We start from the raw sequence: 17,293 nt of genomic DNA on the forward strand, positions 1-17,293 counted from the left end.
AAGGGCGGAGCTGCTGGCAGCGGGCGTTGGTGGTGGAAAAGGATCGCATCCTGCATCTTAGGGCGGGCCCGGCGTCCTGGGGGTGAGGCCATGCCGCCAAAGGCGGGGCCTGGCCTCCAGGGACCAGGTCGAGTCTCCAGGGGAGGGGGGCCGTCTCCCAGGTAGGATGGGACTGTGTCCTGGAAGGCGGGAGTTGAGGACAAGGGACTCAGAAGAGCTTGTCCTTCACCAGGCCATTCTTCAGCGGCTTCCTGGGGGCCAGAAGTCGAGACAGATTAGTACTGACCGGGCAGCGCTGATCCCCCGGCTCCCACCCAGACCATCCCTGCCTGCCGTAGCCCTGTGTGCTTGCCCTGCCCACAAACTCCCCTTTCAGAACACTCAGAATCTCTGGCAAACTTTGTAGGGTCCATCAGTGCTGGGGACCTCAGCTACAGTAGGCACCACCCCCAACCCCACCCAGACCCAGTCATGGGAAGTTTGGTTTTGTTTGTTTTGGTTTTTAGTTTTTTGAGACAGGGTTCCTCTGTGTTATCTTGGCTGTCCTGAACTCAAACTCAGCGATCTGCCTGCCTCTCTGCCTTTCAAGTGCTGGGATTAAAGGAGTTATGGGTTTTGTTGTGACCCTGGCTAGCCTGAAACTCCTTTGTAGACCAGGCTGGCCTCAGCTTCACAGAGACCCACCTGCCTCTGCTGGGATCAAAGGCGTACCCACACCATGCCAGACACTTGAATCTCTAAACAGTATAGGAAATTTCATTTTCCCTGATGGCCAAGCAAGTCCTGCAGGAGTTATTGGCCAAACTGAAGTTCCTTTGAGAAGGGAAGAACCTTCAGCCGAGTCAGCTCCTACGGGAGGGGTACAGGGGAGCTCCCGCTGCCTGGCAGGGGGTGTCTCTCTGCAGAGCAGATGGCTCTAGGGGTGGAGGTCAGAGGTCGAGCCTGAGAACAGGGTGTGCTGTCCTGACTCAGTGCTTCCCCCACCCTGTTGTCTGAAGCCTTGTGGAAGCCTCTGGAATGTTCTAAATGCTTCCTCAATATGTCCTCACTGTCTCTTCCCTTTACACAAGGGCTGGGTGGTGGTAGTACCCACATTTAATCCCAGGACTCAGGAGGCAGAGGCAGGCAGATCTCTGAGCTTGAGGCAAACCTGGTCTACAGAGTGAGTTTCAGGACAGCCTGGCCTACACAGAGAAACCCTGTCATCAAAAACAAAAACAAAAGGCGCCACTTCAAGTCAACACACCCCTGAATGAGACTCGCCCATAGGCTACATGCAACGATGCTTTGAACCCCATCTAGACAAACAGCAGTCAGCCATAAGCCTGGAGCTGGCTGCTGCGTCCATCCAAAGCTCTCTCCCAAGTGCGCTGTCTGATCCCACGGTTCGCCTACATCAGAGTCTGAGCAGACGGACTGGCCGTGCCTCCTGCGGGCTCAGTCAGACCTCATCCTCCGGCTGGACTCCGCTGTGCCTGCGCAGTGCTGTGAGCAGCTTCGCACGCCCACTCCCGGCCCCTGGAGTCTGTGGTCTGTGGCTGGTGGGGCGACGTGGGGAGGATTTGTAGCTGCAGCTTCCCGCGAGGAGGTGTGTGCTGGGAGGCAGCTTTCAGGGCTCGAGGCCTCACCAGGTTTGAGGTTTGTTCTTTTTGCTGAGTGCTCGCAGCTCGGGAAGTGAGGCCCCAGCGTGGCGCTCATGCCACCGTGACAGCCGCTAAGGACCACGACGACCACAAGTCCATCAGGGCTGTAAAAGTCATCTTTGGAACCAGGTGGCTTTGTGAGGACTAAAGTTATGTTTTAAGTTTAAGTCACTTAGCTTATGAGATCTGTAAGTCAGAAATGTCTAAGCTGTAAGCCCCACCACAGCTATTTTCCCTTCAGTAAGCAAGGTTGGTTGCTCCAACTGCACAAGATGTGTTGATCGCACATAGGAGGGCGATATATATGCAGGAAGAATGTCGGGATGGATGCTGGCCGCCACCGGATGAAGGCAGGAAGTGCGCAGCTTCACAGGCTTTGCCTCTTCAGATCCCAAGTCATGTAGTTCGGCACTAGTCTCTGGGAATCCTGAGTCTGGACCTGGCTGGTGTCCATTGTGTTTGAAATCTAGCTTAAAAAAAAAAAGTGGTAGTGGTCTTATTCTTGCCCAGTGGGATTAATAGTTTCTGGTCCACCGGAGCTAAGAATCAGCTGTGGCTGAGACCAGTGTCATTGGTGACGTCTTCCTAGGAGTGTCTCCTCAGGTCAGGATGCAGGAGCTATGGTCCAGAGGGGCCGTCTTCTTTGTAAGGTGTAAGTCTTCTGTGTGGTACTGGTTTTGAAGGCATGAGGGGGTCACTGAGGGACTGAGGCGTGGCGCCACGAGAGGCCATTGGTGAAGATGGAGAGGCCAGCATGAGGCAGATGCCAGGGCCACGGGACGGTGCTGGCAGCTGTGGAGCCGACAGGTGCTGAGACAAGCTTTTTGAGTTGTGTTCAGCAAAGCCCATGGCCTTTTGAGCCCAGAAGATGCTGAGTGGAAGAGGAACCCCAGCCTTTCAACATTGAGGTACAGATTTCATTCACACTGTTGGAATTCGGTTTTGTTCTATTTGATCACACGTCTCGGTTCTTCCATTTTGGAGTAAAAAGTGCTTTATTTTGGATTTTACAGAAGCCCACGGTTAAGAGACTGATTACATTTAAAGGGTGGTTGAACTTTTTTTTTTTCAAGACAAGGTTTCTCTGTGTAGTTCTGGCTGTCCTGGAATTAGCTCTGTACACCAGGATGGCCTCAAACTCACATCAGTTCTCCTGCCTCTGCCTCCCTGAGTGCTGAGTGCTGAGATTAAAGACACACCACTGCCCAGTTTATTTTGTTTTTGTTTTTCAAGACAAGGTTTCACCGTGTAGCCTTAGCTGTCTTGGACTCGCTTTGTAGACTATGCTGACCTTGAATTTACAGTAATCTGTGTGCGTCACCTCACCTGGCTTTGTTTTTGTTTTTTGAGACAAGGTCTCACTGTGTAGCCTTCGCAGGCCTGGAGCTTAGTGTGTGTGAACCAAGCTGGTTGTGAACTCACAAAGTTCCACCTGCCACTGGCTCCTAAGTGCAAGGATTAAAAGCTGTGCCACCGTGTTGAGAGATGGTTCAGTGGTTAAGAGTACTGGTTGCTCTTTCAGAGGTCCTGAGTTCAATTACCAGCAACTCACAACCATCTATAATGAGATCTGGTGCCCTCTTCTGGCCTGCAGGTGTACATGCAAGCAGAACATTGTATACATAATAAATAAACATCTTAAAAAAAAATTCATGCCTAGCAAGTGATAAAATGTTTAAAGACTTGGGGCTTGTAAAAGCTGGACTGTGGAAGCCGGGAGTGGTGGCGCATGCCTGTAATCCCAGCACTCCGGAGGCAGAGGCAGGTGGATCGCTGTGAGTTCAAGGCCAGCCTGGTCTACAGAGTGAGTCCAGGACAGCCAAGGCTAACACAGAGAGACCTTGTCTCAAAAAACAAAAAACAAAAAACAACAAAACAAAAACCAAAAGCTGGATTAACATGAGATACTGGGGAGAATAAAAAAGGAAAACTTGCCGGGCGTGGTGGCGCACGCCTTTAATCCCAGCACTCGGGAGGCAGAGGCAGGCGGATCGCTGTGAGTTCGAGGCCAGCCTAGTCTACAAAGTGAGTCCAGAATGGCCAAGGCTACACAGAGAAACCCTGTCTCGAAAAAGAAAAAAAAAAAAAAAAAAAAAAAAAAAAAAGGAAAACTTAGAATTTGACACTAATGTGTTTATGTGTCAAATTGACAAAGGCTCAGTTGTACTAGTTTTTTGTAGCGTTAACACAAACTGAGGTCACTGGGAGAGCACAGGCCTCCATCAGACTGACTTGTACGCAAGTCTGTGGGGCATTTTGTTGATCACTGTGAGGGATCTCAGCCCACTGTGAGTGGTCCCACTGTGGGCAGGTGGCCCCACTATGGGCAGGTGGCCCCACTGTGGGCAGGTGGTCCTGTGTGCTATAAGCACGCAGGCTGCCTGGAAGTGGTGGCGCACGCCTTTAATCCCAGCACTCGGAAGGCAAAGGAAAGTGAATCTCTGTGAGTTCGAGGCCAGCCTGCTCTACAAAGCTAATTCTAGGACAGCCAAGGCAGCACAGAGAAACCCTGCCTGGAAAACCTGAAGGGAAAGAAAGAAAGAGCGAGCAATGGGGAGCAAGCCAGCAGGTCTCTACTCCAATTTCCTGCTCTGACTCCTCTCTGTGCAGCTCATTGGGGTGTGAAAGCCAAACCCTCCACCCTCCCCCGCAGCTTTTGGTCAGTGTGTTTCATCACAGCAAACTAGGACACTCGCTCTGCCCTGCTGCTAGCTCTGGCCTCACACGCTTCCTCAGCAGCCCCAGACTTAGCAGGGTCTAAGATGCGGCTATTTATTTGTGAAGGTCTTTTCTTGAGAACCAGTCTCTCTGTAGCTGAAGCTGACCGGGAACTGCAGGGGGTCCTGCTGCCTCTGCCTCCTGAGTGCCAGGACTGTCAGGTCCAACTCCCTTCCCTTCTCAGGAATTCAGAGGCATACACTGGCTAAGAGTGCCGGCTGCCCCTGCAGAGGACCCAGGCTCATGGCCCAGCACCAACCAGTGGCTCACAACTGTCTGTAACTCCAGTTCCAGGGGATCAGATGCCTCTTCAGACCTCCGTGCGAGTCAGGCACGCAGGTGGTGCGGAGACACACAGGCAGAGAAGCATCCATACACACAAAATAAACGCACAAATAGGGCCTGGAGAGATGGCTCAGTGGTTAAGAGCACTGTCTGTTCTTCCAGAGGTCCTGAGTTCAATTCCCAGCAACCACATGGTGGCTCACAGCCATCTACAATGAGATCTGCTGCCCTCTGCTGGTGTAAGTACTATATATAAATAAGTCTTTTTTAAAAACGCACAAATAATTTTTACATGAAGAACTTAGAGCCGGGGTCTAGGGCAGATACCAGACATCCTGCATATCAGAAGTTTATATTACAACTCATAACAGTGGCAAAATTACGGCTCTGAGGTAGCAATTACGTAACTTATGGCTGGAGGTCACCACAACTCGAGGAACTGTATTGCAGGGTCTCAGCAGCGTTAGGAAGGGTGAGAACCACTGCAGGAGGATGGCTCAGTGGTCAAGAGCACCAACTGCTCTCACTGCTTCCTCCTTTTCCTCCTCCTCCCCCTCCTCACAGGGTTTCTCTGCGTAGCCCTGGCTGTCCTGGAGTTAGCTCTGTAGACCAGGCTGGCCTTGAACTCACAGAGAAACGCCTCCCAATTGCTGGGATTAAAGGCGCATGCCACCACGCCTGACTGACTGCTCTTTCGAAGGGCCTGGGTTCCATTCCCCACACCCACGTGGAGGCCTCTGTCCACCTTTGGCTCTTATCAGGGGCTCCAATGCCCTCTCTGGCCTTCCTGGGCACTGCCCACATACATGATGCCCACACACACATGTGGGCAAAACACAAACAATAAAATAAAATAAAAAGAATTAAAAAATTAAAACAGAAGAACATAGGACCAACAAGATGGCTCAGCGGGAAAGGGGGCTTGTAGTCAAGTCTGATGGCCTGACCTGAGGTCCGTCCCTGGGACGCACTCGTGGAAAGAGACTTGACTTCAGAAGGCTAACCTTTGACACCCTCCCCACACCCTCTGTGGCACATGTCCCAAGCCCACCATAATATATATATATTTTAATGTCCTCTTCTTCCATTCTGTTAGAAACAAAAACCATTAAATCATTCTCTCTCCTTCCTCACCTCCTGCCTCCTGGGGGTCCGCCTGATGCATCCGGCATATGCCAGGGCCTGGCTGGTGTGCACCTTCTGGAACCTTCAACAGCCCCCACCTTGGCTTCTGCTCAACGACCCTCACGTTGCCTTCATGCCTAGTAAGCAGCCCCAGCCCTGACAGCCGCCCACTGTCTCATCCCCACACGTTGCATTTCTTTCTTTCTTTCCTTTTTTTTTTCCTTCTTTGTTTTCAAGACAGGGTTTCTCTGTGTCTCTGTGTTTGGCTGACCTGGACTCACTTTGTGGACCAGGCTGGCCTCGAACTCCCAGAGATCCCCCTGCCTCTGCCTCTGGAGTGCGGATTAGAGGTGTGTGCCACCGAGCCCAGCTCCAGATGTTGCGTTTCTGGCTGTACATCTAAGCCTGTGCGCCTCAGGGGGTTTCACTGTGTGCTCCCAGCATTCCCAGGGGTCCACACCAACATCTGTTCCGAAAGGAAGGAGCTGGGGGCCCCGAGGCCCAGCCTCACTCACTCGGCTTTGCAGGGCTTGGCGGTCTGCGCTTCCAGAGTGTCGAATTCCCTCAAGTCTTCCAGTTCACGCATCTGACCAGTCAGCACCTTGGCTGCGAAAGCCAGGATGTACTGTGGGGGAGGGGCGGGGGGGAAAGAACGGCACCACTGAGGCCGCATGGTTCCCACAGGCCCTTTGCACCCGCACCCAGCCCCCTCGCAGGACAGAGGGGGACCCCGTAGGGCCGCCTCACCAGGGACCAATAGATGTTCATGATGGTGAGGAGCAACAGCAGCGTGTTGAAGAAGAAATAGTAAGGAATGTCAGGCACGGACTGCAGGCTGGAGTGGCAGGTGGCGTACAGAACCTTGAGCGGGAACCAGTAAAGGCGGAACCAGAACCTGGAGGCAGGGGCCGCCAGGGAGACCAGGGTAAGGAACAGCAGCCCCCCCGCCCCCCGCCCCCACCCTCTCACCCCCTCCCGCCTTCAACTCCCCTCCCCTGACTCTGGCAACCCCTTCCTCCCTTCCTGACTCTTGGTCAGAAGCCCCACCCATTACCAACAGCCGTGCTGCCAGCCCCTGCCCCCTCCCTGCCTTCTGTTTCTCCCTTCCCAGGCCGGGCCACAACCCTCCTCTGCTTGTCCCTGCCCACCTCACCAAGCATCATGCCATCTGGCTTCGCCCTGGGCTAGGGGGACTATTCTTTTGTTTGTTTTTTTGAGACAGTGGTTCCCTGTGTAGCCTTGGCTGTCCTGGACTCGCTTTGTAGACCAGGTTGGCCTCGAACTCATAGAGATCTTCCAGCCTTTAGGAGGTTGGGGTTAAAGGCGTGCACCAAACGCCTGTTTAGGTGGATTATTCTATGGCTCTATCTCTTGCCCTTTTAACGCAGCCCCATCCATGAATATCTCTACCCCAGTAAGCCACACCCCTCCCTGCCTGGCCCCACCCACTCACTGAGACACACATCCCTCCCCTTCTGGCTCCACCCACCCACCAAGCCACACCCTCCCCAGCTGGCCCCACCCACCAACTGAGCCACACCCCTCCCCATCTGGCCACACCCACCCACTGAGACACACCCCTGTCTGGCCTCACCCATGTACTAAGCCACACCTCCCCTGCCTGGCCCCACCCACACACTGAGCCACACCCCTCCCAGTCTGGCCCCACCTACTTACCGAGCCACACCTCTCCCCATCTGGCCACACCCACCCACCAAGCCACACCCATCTCACCAGCAGAAGCAGAAGCTGAGGCAGCCCAGGTTGGCCACCAGCCCGTGCAAGCGGTGGTAGGCGCCGCCCCTGGCCTTGAAGTAGATGTTGAGCTTGGTGAACTCCAGCTGCACGTCACTAACGTCATGCAGGAAGAACACGAGGAGGCCTACGTTGTGGTACCTGGGGGGGGGGGGGCGGCGGTAGGGGCAATCACGCCAAGACTGCAGAGCCAGGGCCGTAGGGCTGCCTCTCTCTCTCCCTCTCCTGTGTGTGTGTGTGTGTGTGTGTGTGTGTGTGTGTGTGTGTGTGTGTGTGTGTGTGTGTGTGTGTGTGTGTGTGTGTGTGTGTGTGTGTGTGTGTGTGTGTGTGTGTGTGTGTGTGTGTGTGTGTGTGTGTGTGTGTGTGTGTGTGTGTGTGTGTGTGTGTGTGTGTGTGTGTGTGTGTGTGTGTGTGTGTGTGTGTGTGTGTGTGTGTGTGTGTGTGTGTGTGTGTATCCGTGTGCAGTGCCTGCGGAGCCCAGCAGAGGGTGTCGGATCCCCTGGAGTGAGCAATCTGACCCGGCTCTGGCAACGAAGCCTGGAAAGATGGCTCGCAGTTAAGGGGACTAGCTGCTCTTGCAGACGACCCACATGGCAGCTCACAGCCACCTCTAACCCCAGTCCCAGGGGACCCCACTCCATGCAGACAAAACACCCATCCACAGAGAAAAGTGAAAAGCGAAAGAGCAGTTTACACACTGCTAGCCCCGAGCCATGGCTCCAGTGCCTGTGGAGGTCGGTGACATCGGTGCCCTGAAGGGGAGTCCCAGGCGAGCCACCAGTGCTCCTAGCTGGTGAGTCACTTCTCTATTCCCCTGCCTCACCCACGCCCAGCTTACTCTGTGGTTAGAGTCAGGGCCCTGCTCTAGCTCAGGCCTGGAACTCAGGCTCCAGCGATCCTCCCGTGTCAGCGCCAGCGCTGAGAAGGTTGGGTAAGGTCGCAGGCTCTGGAGCTCCAGGATCTACTGTTTCTGGATCCTCGGTTTTTTTTGTTTTTTGTTTTGTTGTTGTTGTTTTGTTTTTTTTTTAAGATTTATTTATTATTTGTACATGCCTACATGCCCAGAAGAGGGCTCCAGATCTCATTATAGATGGCTGTGAGCCACCATGTGGTTGCTGGGAATTGAACTCAGGACCTTTGGAAGAACAGCCAGTGCTCTTAACCTCTGAGCCATCTCTCCAGCCCCCAGATCCTCTTCGAGTAAACCCATGCTGTGTGTCTGGGTCAAGGGTGTCATCCAAGGGTTGGTGAGATGGCTCGGCGGGTATCGGCACTTGCCACCAAATCTGATAACCCGAGTTCGATTCCCAGGACTCACACCCCCACGGGAGCGGCAGAACCCACACCACCCTCCCAAATAAATACACATGCAAGGGAGTTTTGAGAGGACTGACACACAGGCTCGGGCCCGGGGGAGCGGGGAGGGGGGTGAGGACAGGGTCTCTGAGCCCCCCCTCTCTCCAGACGGACTCACCGGAAGGCGTAGGACGAGGCAATGAGGAGCAGGGTGATCACGTGGTGCACCAGCATGACTACAGAGTCCTTGCGCCAGGTGTCCATGTACACGGTGGCGTAGATGGCATGGCCGTAGAAGCTCCCCTGAAGCAGGTAGGCGGCGGCTATGTCCCAGGGGACCGCCATGCCCGACCTCCAGTCTGGGAAGAGCCAGGTTCGCGGTCATGTTTGGGGGGGGCCTCTTTGTGGCCCCCAGACCCCCGCCCCCCGAACCCAGCCTCACACAGCGCTCGGGTCCTTCAAATGCCTGCCGGCCGGAAGTCCCCATTTCATCTATAAGATTATCTATTGTGAGTGTGTGGGCACCTGCATGCCATGGGTCCCTGTGGAGGACGATTTTAGGGAGCCAGTCCTCTCTCCTTCCACTCTGGGGGTCCCAAGGATCAACTCGGGTCATCAGCGCTTGGCAGCATGCACCGTTACCGGATGAGTCATCTCGCCAGACTTGTTTTTTTGTGTCAGGGTCTCATGTAGGCCAGGCGCACCTCAAAAATCTATGTAGCCAAGGGTGACCTTGAACTTAAATCCTCATGCCTCCACTTCCTGAGTGCTGGGATGCTGGGTCTGTGGGGGTGGCACACCTGGTTGACATAGATGGGACCAGGGGCCTCTCCCATGCCAGGCTGCCTACCGCCTCAGCCCCAGCCCTGTTTGTTTTGGAGAGTATGGGGAAGGGATCTCTTACAACAATGGGGAACTCAGATTAATATTCCTGCCATTACAGAGGCAAGCAACAATGAAGCTAGGGGGAAACGGCACGTGCTTCTGGGAAGGTATTAAAATGAGTAATCAGGAGCAACCGCAAGCTGTGTCCATTGTCTGAACTCAGACAGGTACTGGGTGTCCAAATTTATAAGAGGGGCCACTGCTGATGTGCCAACAGCCTTGCCCCTAAAATGGATCTCAAACAGCCCTGTGTGGCAAGAGCAGGGGCCCTTAACAAAGGAAAAATTACAGGAGCTTCATCATCTAGTACAAGAGCAGCTGGAGGCTCAGGATACAGAAGAGTCTACCAGCCCCTGGAATCCCCTGTGCTTGCGATAAAAAGGGATCAGGAAAACGGAGGATGATAACAGAGTTGAGAGCGGTAACTAAGGTGATCCAACCAGTGGGTCATTTACAGCCAGGAATTCCTTTACCTTCCCTGATACCCAAGTCTTGGCCTATAATAGTAATCGATTTAAATGATTGGTTTTTTTTTTTTTTAAAGATTTATTTATTATTATGTATACCGTGCTCTGCCTGCATGTACACCCACAGGCCAGAAGAGGGCACCAGATCACCTTATAGATGGTTGTGAGCCACCATGTGGTTGCTGGGAATTGAACTCAGGACCTCTGGAAGAACAATCAGTGCCCTTAACCTCTGAGCCATCTCTCCAGCCCTAAAAGATTGTTTGTTTGTTTGTTTTATGATACCTTTGCATGAGGATAGGAAAAGGTTTGCTTTCTCGGTACCTACACTGAACAGCAGTGGTCCAATGAAGAGATACCATTGGAAGGTGCTCCCACAGGGAATGTTGAATAGCCCCACTTTATGCCAAAATTTTCTTCAAAGATCATTAGAAATAATTCATAAGCAGTTTCCTCAATCTATCATTTACCATTACATGGATGATATTCTGTTGGCTGATTCTGATTCGGAGACTTTAGAAAAAATGTTTAAAGAAATACAAAGCATTCTGTCATGCTGGGGATTAAAAATTGCTGTAGAAAAAATACAAAGAGGAGATTCAATTACCTATTTAGGCTATAAGATAACTGGAAAAAAAAAAAAAGACCCCAAAGGGTACAGATCCATAGAGATCAATTGCAAACACTAAATGATTTTCAAAAATTAATGGAAGACATTAACTGGTTAAGGCCTACAATTGAACTAGCTACCTATGAGTTAAGCAACTTATTTCAAACATTACACAGGGAATCAGATTTAAACAGTCCAAGGTGTCTAACTGCTGGAGCAGAAAAGGAGTTAATTTTGGTAGAGCAAAAACTGCAAAAGGCATATGTGGATAGAATTGATCCAAAACTTGGTTGCATTCTGGTTATTTTGCCTTCAAAACATTCTCCTACTGGGCTCCTTATGCGAAGGGAAGACAGGATTATGGAATGGGGTTTTCTAGCCAATAAACAAAGAAGTTGAAGACGAATATTGAAAAAATTTCTGCCGGGCATGGTGGCGCACACCTTTAATCCCAGCACTCGGGAGGCAGAGGCGGGCGGATCGCTGTGAGTTCGAGGCCAGCCTGGTCTACAAAGTGAGTCCAGGACAGCCAAGGCTAACACAGAGAGACCCTGTCTTGAAAAACCAAAAAAAAAAAAAAAAAAAAAAAAAAAAAAAATCTGAGTTGATTACAAAGGGAAGATTCTTTAATCTCCTTTTCCTATTGTTTAGGTTAGTTGGGTTATAAGTGACGTACTCTCAGTTAATAAGTTCATAATGACAAGCCGGGCGTGGTGGCACACGCCTTTAATCCCAGTACTTGGGAGGCAGAGGCGGGCGGATCGCTGTGAGTTCGAGGCCAGCCTGGTCTACAAAGTGAGTCCAGGACAGCCAAGGCTACACAGAGAGACCCTGTCTCGAAAAACCAAAAAAAAAAAAAAAAAAAAAAGTTCATAATGAAATATATTTGTTAAGAAAATTGAGCCTACAGGAGAGTATGTAACCCAGCATGGCCTGAGAACTCATAGCAATGCTCCTGCCTCAGCCTCCTCAGTGCTGAAATGAGAAGTATGTACCCTCATGCCTGGCTAAAGTTCTCCAGGCCCAGCCAGGAGATAGAGAGGGTTCCTATAGCAACGCCTTGCCCGGGACACCTCAGAGGACTGTGCCCGTGGCCTCCCACCTACCCGTGCCTACAGGCATCTGTCCACACTTGGGCAATTGCCTCTCCTCCCAGGTGAGTCCCCCACCACACAATGCTCCCCACTTATGCCTCCTCCACTCCTCTGCCGTGGTCCTCTGAATCTGTCTGGACCTTTGTGACACCTGTGTCCCCAGCTGTATTCACAGCCCCAGCTCAGGCAGCCAAGCAACAGAGGCACCTGTGGATGCATGGGGCTGGATGGCTTTGCAGGCAAAGATGCACGCCTCGAATCCCAACCCTGGGACCCACACAGGGGTGAGAGGAGAGAAGTCACTTTCCAGAGCTGTCCTCTGACCCCCACCCGGCACTTCAGAGGCTGAGGCAGGAGGATGGTAAGTTTGAGACCACCCTAGGCTACATGAGACCCTGTACAAAACTCCAAAAAGATGGGCTTAGGAAGGCTGAGGGCAAAGGGGCTTGCCACCAATCTGGATGGCCCGAGTTCGATTCCAGGCCCCCACATGAGGGAAGGAGAAGGCCAACTCCCAAAAGTTGTTCTCGAACCTTCAGGAACGTGTGCAAATGGTGCCACACACCTGTCCCCTCCCACACTGATATAAACGGATACGTTTAAAAAGAGAAAAGAACGCTCTCCTCATCCTTCAGCAAGCCCCTAACAGCGTCTTACCTGCACTCTCACAGGTTGGCACGTTTCAGCCAAAGTCACCTTCAGTCGGATCCCTGTCCCTGTTAACACATCCCGACTGGCCCCCCCCCTCCATGTTTTCTCTTCCTACTTCTTGCTGTGAACAGACTGACTGTCCCCTGGAGGGTTTGGGGGCCTCCTCCTCCTGGCGGTGTCTAGTACAAGCCAACCTGGTACACCATGCTCCAGCCTGGGCCGGTGGCTCAGAGATAGAACCCCTGCCTGGAACTGCCCAATCAGCGGGTGTGGGCGTGGCCGTGGGCGTGGCTCCGGAGTAAAGAGTGTGGGGACAGCCTAGACTCCCCCCCAGTGAGGGTGAGCGCATGATCACTTGTTTCACGCTGTCCAGTGTGCAGGAGTCTCTGGGTCACACACAAAAGCCTGTGTGTGCTCAAGAAACGCACAGCTCTAGTCCCCACCACGGATCTATCCATGAGTTAGTAGCTGGGCAAGACGAGGCGCGCCTTTAATCCCTGCACAGAGAGGCAGATCTCTGTGACTTTACGTCTAGCCTGGTCTACATAGTGAGTTCCAGACAGCCGGGGTTACACAGCATCCCCTAGCTACCCCTCCCTGCCCCACTCAGGAAGCTCATCTCCACACCTCCTAGATCACTGGTGGTCCCCAGCATTGAGCCCCTCCCACACTGCACTGCACCTTTTTTTTTTTTTTAAGATTTATTTATTTATTTTATGTATATGAATACTCCATGTCCACCTGCAGGCCAGAAGAAGGTATCAGATTCCATTGTAGATGGCTGTGAGCCACCATGTGGTTACTGGGGATTGAACTCAGGATCTCTGGAAGAGGAGCCAGTGCTGAGCCATCCCTCCAGCCCCGTGCTGCACATTTTTACACTCACAAATCCCCGCCTGTGATGTTGCAGCGCCGCCTCAGTGGCGCCCTCTGCTGACCATCCCACTTCCCAGGGGCTTTCCCAGGGGCTGGCTTGACATCAGGGTTTCCATTCTGGCATCTCATTAGGCCCGTTCCAGATGTGTGTGTGGTGTGTGTGCACGCGGGCGGGCATGTGTATATATACGCATGCACATGCGTGTGTGCACGCACCATATTGTACCTATGGAGGTCAGAGGACATCTCTCCACCATGTGGGGCCCAAGGCTAGAACTTGAACTGTCAGGCTTCGCTGCAAGCACCTTTACCCCACGTGCCATCTTGCCAACCCCCACAGAAACCTTCCCACTGGTCCCACGGGATTCCTACCGTAGAAGACAGAGGGCGGGTCATGGAAGAAAGGGTAGCTGGTGCCCAAGAGCAGGTAGGCGCAGTAGCTCCAGCAGCCCAGGTAGAACAGAAACTTCCAGGCGCTCTCAGGCAACCTGGCGGCATCTCTAGGCTGCAGACGACACCGCTTGGCCAGGGGCTGTGGGGACATGGGGATGGTTACCACTGGGGAGCTTGCTGCTCCTCCAGGGGGGAAAAGCAAGGCCCAGGGCCCTGCCAGGCTCGGTGGCATTGAGAAGGCTGGGCCTCTGTGCCCTTATCATCTGGGGTAACCAGAGCCCGTGTGTGTGTGTGTGTGTGTGTGTGTGTGTGTGTGTGTGTGTGTGTGTGTGTGTGTGTGTGTGTGTCCGTGAAGGGCTAAACTTAGAACCCAGCTGTCCTGTGTGGCCTGGGAGGAAGGAGTGGGGGTGGGGGTGCAGGACACACTCAGGCCTAATGCAGTGGTGTCCATGGCGCCTGGGGGGCTCGGGTCCTAGCAGGGAGTTAGGGTGTATCAGGGAGGGACAAAAACGGAAACGACCGTTAAAGGAAAATCCCTTGGGGGACAGGGAAACTTGTAGCCACCTGCCCGCCCACCATCGGGAGGAAGACGGAAGGGAAAATCCAGCATAAGAGGGTGCCTGGGAGGGGAAGCTGGGGGACGCAGGACTGTGATTGGGGACTAAGAGAAGGGGGGTGGTGTTAGGGGGAGAAAGGGGGGACGACAAAAGTAAAAGGGAGGCATGTGATGGGGGAGTCAAGCTGACTTTGGGGACACGGAGGGATCACAGGATAGTGTGCCCTCAATTAGAAGGTTCGTGCCTATCATCCCAAAACTTGGGAAGCTGAGGCAGGAGGATTGCCATGAGTCTGACCAGCCTGGACTTCAGAGTGAGTCTCAAAAGCTACAGAGAAACGGTTGGGATGGGCTGACTAGAGTCAAGGAAAGAGCCAGGCACGCCTGTATCCCCAGCGCTCCGGGAGGCAGAGGCAGGTGGATTTCTGTGAGTTTAAGGGCAGCCTGGTCAACTAAACGAGTCCAGGACAAGCCAAGGCTACACAGAGAAACCCTGTCTGGGGAGCAGGGGGTGGGTTGGGTGGGGGAGGCTCCAGACTGGGGGCGGAGTGCCAGAATGGCGAGCCAAACCCAGCCCCCTTTCTTTCAAGGCTGAGGGGGCCAGAGGAGCCCAGAGCACCCAGCGGTTGTCATGGAGACAGCCAGAGCCCGGCTCCCGTAACCCCTAGCAACCAGGCTGCTGCCAAGTTGAGCTTGGAGAATGGGGCAGCCCCTCCTCCGCCCATTTCTTGGTAAGGGTGAGGAGGGTGGTACTGGGGTGGCACCAGGCTGCCTCAAGGCCTTCAGCATCCCAGCTGGGCGCCAAGGCAGATGGGGACCAGGGCTGCCCTGGAGTGGGCCCTCCTCACTCAGCAGCTGGGGCCTGAGGTTGCTCACCCCAGGGGTGACACCAGGCAGGGTGGGCCATGGAGCTGGTTCACACCCTGTCTTGATCTCACAAGGAACAGCTTCTTCCCGCCAGCAGAGAAAGGCTCCTTTGTTGGCACAATAACCTCTGTCGTCCCCCCCACCGCCACCCCCACGCCTCCGCCCCGGGTGACTTCCAGTAAGATGGGGGCGGGATGTCCCAGCTAGGCCCCTGGGGAGTATCCACCATGGTACTGGCACAAATGCCACAGAGAACCCCCTCCTCCCCAGGAGATGTGAAGGGTCAGGCGCCAATGTCATCACTACCAGACCTGGGCGGTGGCCTCCTCAGTGGCCAAAACCAGAACACTGCCCCCATGGGAGTGGCGGAATGCGACCCTGAACGCACAGACAGGGTCATTTCCAAGGTTGAGCCCCTCTGCATGGCCCATGACAAGCAGGTCTGTGCCATCCCTGGTTCGGGAGTGATGGAGACCAAAGACAAGGGCGGGGCCTCGACTGCACAGACAGGGTGTAGACACAGCAGCAGCTCCCCGTGACGCAGGACACAGGTGACCTCTGTGCACCTCGAGGCCTCCGGGTCCAGGATCTAGTTTTTTTTTTTTCTTCCGAGACAGGGTTTCTCTATGTAGCCTTAGCTGTCCTGGACTCATTTTGTAGACCAGGCTGGCCTCGAACTCACAGTGATCTGCCTGCCTCTGCCTCCTGAGTGCTGGGATGAAAGGCGTGTGCCACCACGCCCCGGCTAGGATCTAGGGTCCTTGTTCCCCAAGTCGATCCCTAGATGGGTCCCCGGGTCGGTCCTCAAGTCTGCAATAGCCCTGAGGCTGTCTCCAAGCGGATCGCCCTAGATTTTTATTTTAACTGCCCAGGACAGGGTGTGGATCTGGCTTTCCTGAACCCAGAATACCCCACGCTATATAGGACCCCCAATCCGTCACAGCGTCACGGGGTTCAGACACACCCCCGCACCCACCCCGCCCTGCTGCAAAGGGTCTCGCGATAGCCTCTGAGGCCCCAACATCCTGGGCATCCCCAGTCCCGAGCCCCCCACTTTCCAGTGACTACCACGGGCACAGGCATACGTGAGCAGCGGCCCCACTCACTCTCCCGCATGCAGTTCTCAGGCCGCCCCCCTCCCCCAGGTCGCACTGACCCGAAAGAGGCGTGAGGTGGCCGCCGAGCGCAGCGCTGTCCAGCCCAGAGCGCAGAGCGCGACCAGCAGCAGCTCGGGGGCAGCCAGGTGCGCGTGCTCCGCCAGGCCGCGGCGCGCCAGTCCCCAGCCGCAGTCCCCACAGCCCCGCGCCGCCGCCAGCGCCGAGGCCCAGCTTCGCTGCAGCATCTGTGCGTAGCTTGGCATGGGCTCGGGCGCCTCCAGCCCGGTGGTCGTCACTGCAGCCGCCATGCCACCGCTCGCCCGCCGTCCCCGCCGCTGCCTGCACGCGTCCCGACCGCGGCGCGCCTCCGCGTCACGCGCCGCAGCCAGGCCGGGGGCGCGCGGGCCCCCACCAGAGCAAGAGGGGGCGGGGTCGGCTCAGGCCCCGCCCCTCGGGGTGCGGGGCGCCCCTCCTCCCGCCCTCCCGCGGCGCCGCTGTGAGCTGGAGTGGTCCCCGAGCCCTGGGTGGTCCACTGCTCAGTCTGCGACTATCCCGGGGCGCTTCTGCGGTCAAGATGGCTTGGCGAGAGAGGCAGCTTGCCACCAAATTAACGTCCTGAAGGCGAGGACAGATGATTTTCACTGACCTCCACTCGCACAAATAAACCAACCCAATGAGACAATTAAAAAGGGACTCGGCCCCTGCTTGGGTCCGCACCCACCCTCTGCCCATCGGGCTCCTGAATGCAGAGCAGGTGCCTGGGTCTACGCTTGCAGCCAGCTCTGGAGCCTGAGTGTCCCAGCCGCTTGCTGGTAGACAGTGAGGGTGGAGCTGACAGATGGTAGGAGGAGTTACCTGGAGCACGGCTGGGAACGGTCCAAAGGCCAGTGTCTTCTAGCCAAAGCCACCAAGATTAGCCTGGTCTGTTTCCTCTGCTGACTCCTCCAGTGCTTGGCCTCTTGTACTGACCTTCGG

The 17,293-nt window shown here is 54.6% G+C and overlaps 1 protein-coding gene across 1 annotated transcript; it reads right to left on the reverse strand.

Annotated features, from left to right (window-relative positions):
• Nucleotides 1-111: 111 nt before the first annotated feature.
• CERS1 (ceramide synthase 1) lies at nucleotides 112-16,738 on the reverse strand. The gene is made up of 7 exons (XM_084759203.1): nucleotides 16,378-16,738; nucleotides 13,778-13,937; nucleotides 9,001-9,181; nucleotides 7,506-7,667; nucleotides 6,519-6,666; nucleotides 6,287-6,396; nucleotides 112-251 (listed from the first exon to the last, which is right to left on the reverse strand). Exons 1-7 carry the CDS (start codon nucleotides 16,624-16,626, stop codon nucleotides 209-211), a joined length of 1,053 nt encoding a protein of 350 aa, XP_084615329.1. The 5' UTR covers nucleotides 16,627-16,738; the 3' UTR covers nucleotides 112-208.
• Between the last annotated feature and the right edge of the window lie 555 nt (nucleotides 16,739-17,293).

Source organism: Acomys minous, assembly GCF_964271855.1.
Source record: "Acomys minous genome assembly, chromosome: 15".
In the NCBI taxonomy this organism is placed as follows: domain Eukaryota; kingdom Metazoa; phylum Chordata; class Mammalia; order Rodentia; family Muridae; genus Acomys; species Acomys minous.